At 45.2% G+C, this 6000-nt stretch overlaps 1 protein-coding gene across 1 annotated transcript in view; it reads left to right on the top strand.

Annotated features, from left to right (window-relative positions):
- The first annotated feature begins 595 nt into the window (after window positions 1-595).
- MICOS10 (mitochondrial contact site and cristae organizing system subunit 10) overlaps window positions 596-6000 on the top strand; it is a 36690-nt gene continuing 31285 nt past the window's right edge. Inside the window, exon 1 of the mRNA XM_082667093.1 lies at window positions 596-742. Coding sequence (XP_082523219.1) covers window positions 679-742 — 64 coding nt within the window. The 5' untranslated portion in view covers window positions 596-678. The remainder of the gene's footprint in view (window positions 743-6000) is intronic.

Raw genomic sequence — 6000 nt, 5'->3', positions numbered from 1 at the left:
ATTTACTTATTTAGGCTGCGCCGGGTCTTAGTTGCTGCACGCGGGATCTTCCTTGCTGCATGAGGGATCTTTCCTTTTTAATTGTTGCAGGAGGACACTTAGTTGCGGCATGCACGTGGGATCTAGCTCCCCGGCCACGGATCGAACTCCGCCCCCTGCAATGGAAGCGCGTCGTCTTACTCACTGGACCACCAGGGAAGTCCCCGCAATAGTTGACGTTTGCCAGAGCAATTTCTGTGTTGGTGGTGAAGGCGGGAGTTCCACTGCAATAAATGAGTGAACGAGGGAGGAGAAAAAGCCAAGATGAGTAAATGAATGAATAGATCCAGCGCTGTGCCCTCACTTGCCCTGGGAATTTCCAAGGCCAACGTCGGGAGTTGGTGTTGTGGAAGGACCTTCCAGACAGCGCTCTGGATGCCGCCTAGGAAACCTGTCTGCCTCGCAACCCTTAGGCGCGGCTCCAAGGTCAGGGTCACCTCTGGCCTCCAGGCAACCCGTCACCTTGACGACCAACTGAAAAAAACCGGAAAGTACGGAAGCTGTCAGATCATCTCGCGATATCTGGCGGGCCGTCGTCGGCCTTCCGGGCCTGGGAACGGAGGCGGCTCTCGCGATAGTTGCCTGGGGTTTGAGCGCGGGGCCCGACGGTCCGGAAAGCTGGAACTGCGGGTGGGGAACATGTCGGATTCGGAGCTCGGCAGGAAGTGGGACCGGTGCTTGGCGGATGCCGTCGTGAAGATAGGTAAGGGGTTCCTCGTCTCCGGCAGGCCCCAGCCGGAGCCGATAAGTTGGCTCAAGGCTGCGCTGACCCGGAGGGCGGAGGAGAAGCCCCGGGAGAGGTCAGGCCGTTTGGCCTGTTCCATCCCCTCAGGCCAGGGAGAGCTGTCCGGGCCCGGGCAGGAGGTCACTACGGCGTCTGGGGACGCGGACTCCAGGAGCCTGGGCGGCTGCCCGAGGTGGGAGGGGTGGAGAGGCAGCCCCGAGGAGGTGGGGGTCGGGTTGGCAGGTGGCAGGAGAGTTGGGGAGCTCTGCGAGTTGAAGCAGTATGCAGGGCGCAACCTTGGGCTGGAGGCTGGAAATTCTCCTCCCTCGTGTCACATCTCTCGCACGGGGCGTGCAGCTTGGCCTGGAGGCCACCTTCCTCCTCTGCTGAATCAAAAGTGCCCTCTAAGAAGGTCATCGGGAGCATTTTATAGATACTGTCAGGCTTTAACGTGAGTTGTTGTCATTCCCGAATTGTAACCTGGTTTATAGGCATCAGAGTAGTCTGGGGCCTGAAATCCGAGACATAGTGATGGTGATCTGGAAGTAGAATTGCCTTGGAAAGTAAGATAGTGATTGGTAACTTTTCAGCCCTTAGTGTAACTCGGTGTAGCCTTTTAACACGTGCTCAGGGACGACACAAAAATTATGAAGTCACTGCTTGGAGGGGAGAGGGAAAGAGGGAAACTCACTAAGTGCCAGACTCTGTGCTTGGTGTGCAACTTAATACATTATTTAATACAAGTCATGAAATTGAGAGTCAAGTGAAGGGATTTGCCCAGGGCCTAATCAATGACAAAGTTGGGAATTTAACCCAGGTTTTCTGGCTTCAAGTACCATACTTTTCTTCGATACTAATTTTTATTATCTAATTTTGATTTTTTTGTATGGAAATCTTAAAAAAGTATTTAAGAGGATTTAGGATTGTGCCCTTGAATGAAAATATTGGAAAGGAAATAAAATTGTAAGGTCCATGAGAGCAGGGATGTTTTCTGGTTCATTCAGTGCTGTAGCCTCAGCTCCCAGAAGAGTGCTTAATAAAAAATGTTGAGAATGAGTCAGTAAATGAAGTAATTTATCACAGCTACCCCTTCATCCTCGAATTCACCACTTACCGGCTGTGTGATTTCGGGCAAGTTATCTAACCTCTCTGTGCCTGCTTACTCATTTGTAAATTGGCAAGAATATTGCTATCTCACAGATTTGTTTTGAGGATTAAATGAGTGAGTTTATGTAGGGGCTTCCTTAACTATGAAATGGGGATAAAGAGATAGATTTACCTAAAAGGATTATGAAGACTGAAGGACAGAAAAGTACACAAGATACTTGCACAATGCCTGGCACTTACTATATATTCAGTAAATGGTGGTAGTAATAATTGTCAATATTGATACTGTGCCACTGCTGATCACCTGAGGCAGTAAGTAGTGTGTGTCATTCATGAGTGGGACATTGGTGGGGCATACACAGGTGGAATAATTAAATGAAGCATGGTGATATATGATTACAGATAAAAACTAAAATAAGTTATTTAGACTTTTTGCTGTAGAGCTATTATTATAAATCAAGTAAATGGAGTGGTGGGTTGAGGGAAGTGGGCCTTTAGTAGAGCTTTGGATAATGACTTGGACTTGGATAGTCAGGGAGAGTGGAAGAACTTGAGCAGAGGCTGGTTGAACTTTCATGGAGGAGGAATTGAAGCACGGAGAGGTTAAGTGGCTAGGAGTGGAGGAGCTGGGGTTAGACCCAGGCGTTCTAATTTCAGCACCCCCCTACTCCCTAAACAAGGCTGATTTGAGTGGAGTCAGAATTGTGGATTACCTTAGAGAGATTCTACTTTACCTTGAAGGCTTTTGAGTTGGCTTTGGCTTTTTCACATGCATGCTGCATGTTCAACACCTTTGTCTTAAAAATCTATTACTTCCTGCTCCCAGGGATCAGTAAGTCGAGGCTAGTAGGGAATCATGAGATGGTTTTTGTTTTTAGATGTTGGGGGTAGGAGTTTATTAATTAATTAATTTATTTTTGCTGTGTTGGATCTTCGTTTCTGTGCGAGGGCTTTCTCTAGTTGTGGCAAGCGGGGGCCACTCTTCATAGCGGTGCGCGGGCCTCTCACTATCGCGGCCTCTCATTGCGGAGCAGAGGCTCCAGACGTGCAGTCTCAGTAGTGGTGGCTCACGGGCCTAGTTGCTCCGCGGCATGTGGTATCCTCCCAGACCAGGGCTCGAACCCGTGTCCCCTGCATTAGCAGGCAGATTCTCAGCCGCTGCGCCACCAGGGAAGCCCATGAGATGGTTTTAAGTAACAAATATGTACTGAGCTATGGGCCAGTCAGTGGGCAGATAGGGAAAGAGAAGGCATTTCAGTGCCCTCAACAGGGAACTTATGTGATGTAAATGGAATTTTGGTATGGTTGTCCTGGCAGTGTTTTATATAGAACAGATCAGGAGTAGAGGAGGCTAACAGTACTGTGAATGTGAAGTGATAAAAGTCTGAACTGTTAGACCAGAAAGGAATGGGTTTGAGAAACTTCAAACTTTATCCCTCATTTATAAAAGGAGATAGTAATACCCACCTCCTGGGCTAGCACAGTGCCAAGTACATAGTAGGAACTCAATAAATGTATTTTCTTTATCTTCTCTCCAACTGGGTTAACTTTGCCTCATTTCATTTCTTATAAAGATGACTCCAAGGTTAGAACTTGGTTAAGTGGTGATGTCATTGATAGGAATTTGGAAGTAAAGCGGGAGGGGTGCATGTGCACCTCATTATACTAAGTTACATATAAGACTTAGTAACTGATCATGTGAGGTGGCAGGAGAGAGACTGTAGTGAGAAAAAGCTCATAATTTTGATTGTTTTTCTGCTTACATGGTTGAATCTGTTTGAGAATGATAATGAGGTTGAGAAGAAGTTTTTAATTTTGAGGGAGAAGCTGAGTTCAGATTTTGAGGGGGTTGTCTCTGAAGTAATGGACGTAGAGAAAGGGCATATGAGAAATGAAGCATGGAAGTGTAATTTTGTGGGACTTTCGTCTAAGAGGTATTTGAGACTATGGAATGAACACTTTTTTTTTTTTTTTTTTTGGCTGCCTTAGGTCTTAGTTGCGGCATGCAGGATCTTCCGTTGTAGCACACGGGCTTCTCTCTAGTTGTGGCGCATGGGGTCTAGAGTCTGCGGGCTTAGTTGCCCCGTGGCATGTGGGATCTTAGTTACCCGACCAGGGATTGAACCTGCATCCCTTGCATTGGAAGACAGATTCTAAACCACTGGATCACCAGGGAAGTCCCTGGAATGAACAGTCTTCTCTAGTGAGTGTGTTAGTTCCTATTCCTATAGGCAGTGAGGTTATAGAACTCTTTAGAAGTTATAGAGGTTATAGAACTCTTTAGAAGCAAGCTTCTTTGGCTGCTTGCTTTTCTAGTACTTCAAAATGGAGATGGAGACTCAGGAACGGCAGCCTGCCATAATAAGATAGAGGTTTTGTAGAAGATGTAGGCAGGGAAGAAGGGCCAAGGCAAGCTTTCAGCTGCATATTGATAATTTCATATTCTCTGGCTTCAGAGAGACTGAAGGGAGGTCAAGGTGAATGGACAGCTCCCCTGGTGAGCACTTCTCTGTTTGGCACCTTATAATTAAGTGTTTTCATTCTTTTCCCACCGATTTGCTGAAAAATGACTATTTTAATCGCTCATGTTTAGCCTAGATATTGTACAGCTGAGTTAAAGAGCCCTCATAAGCATGTACTTTAGACACAAGTTGTTTTAAAAATTGTACTTCAGGGATTTACTCTGAAGCTTGAGTAATGTTCTCATATGATTTTGTCCTATAGGAAGAGCTACATTTATTTATAAATACCATCCCTCCTTTCCTATCATAGGGAAAGCAGTTCTATTTCTCCCATATTCTGGTTTAAAAATATCTATTTATTTGTGTGTAATAGGAGTATGTGGGATAGAAGATTTCTAATATGGTTTGACCTGGTGTATAGAGCTCACTGACTCAAAGAAACAAAACAAAACACACGCCTCCCTGTAATAGGCACAATAGGCCATTGTTTGTTAAAAATGTTTCTCTCTTCTTTCACTTCTTGTTCCTTTCTTTTCCTTTCTTCCCCTCAGATTTTTCCTTTCTCCCTAGTTCATCCATAAGGTTTGAGACTAATGTCTTTAAAAAATAATAATAACATTGTTAGCATTTACGAAGTTCCTAGGTGTCCCATTTATTCTCCATCACATCACTAAATTCTTTTAAAGCTTTTATTAAAAATTAATTTATTTTATTTTATTTTATTTCTGGCTGTGTTGGGTCTTCTTTGCTGTGCGTCGTCTTTCTCTAGTTGCAGCGAGCGGGGGCTACTCTTTGTTGCTGTGCCTGGGCTTCTTGTTGTGGTGGCTTCTCTTGTTGCGGAGCACAGGCTCTAGGCATGCGGGCTTCAGTAGTTGTGGCATGCGGGCTCAGTAGTTGTGGCTCACAGCCTCTAGAGCGCAGGCTCAGTAGTTGTGGTGTATGGGCTTAGTTGCTCTGTGGTATGTGGGACCTTCCCGGACCAGGGCTCGAACCTGTGTCCCCTGCACTGGCAGGCGTTTTTTTTGTTTTTTTTTTGTTTTTAACACCTTTATTGGAGTATAATTCCTTTACAGTGGTGTGTTAGTTCCTGCTGTATCACAAAGTGAATCAGCTATACATATACATATATCCCCATATCTCTTCCCTCTTGCATCTCCCTCCCACCCTCCTTATCCCACCCCTCTAGGTGGTCACAGAGCACCGAGCTCATCTCCCTGTGCTATGTGGCTGCTTCCCACTAGCTGTCTATTTTACATTTGGTAGTGTATATATGTCCATGCCACTCTCCCACTTCGTCCCAGCTTACCCTTCCCCCTCCCTGTGTCCTCAAGTCCATTCTCTACATCTGCATCTTTATTCCTATCCTGACCCTAGGTTCTTAGAACCATTTTTTTTTTTTAGATTCCATATATATGTGTTAACATATGGTATTTGTTTTTCTCTTTCTGACTCACTTCACTCTGTGTGACGGTCTCTAGGTCCATTCACCTCACTACAAATAACTCAATTTTGTTTCTTTTTATGGCTGAGTAATATTCCATTGTATATATGTGCCACATCTCTATCATTCACCTGTCAGTGGACACTTAGGTTGCTTCCATGTCCTGGCTATTGTAAATAGTGCTGCAATGAACATTGTGGTACATGACTTTTTTTTTTTTCATGACT

Source organism: Grampus griseus (assembly GCF_964374135.1).
Source record: "Grampus griseus genome assembly, chromosome: 1".
Classification (NCBI taxonomy): Eukaryota; Metazoa; Chordata; class Mammalia; order Artiodactyla; family Delphinidae; genus Grampus; species Grampus griseus.
The sequence above is the reverse complement of the archived record's forward strand: the minus strand, read 5'-3'. Positions and strand labels throughout refer to the sequence as shown.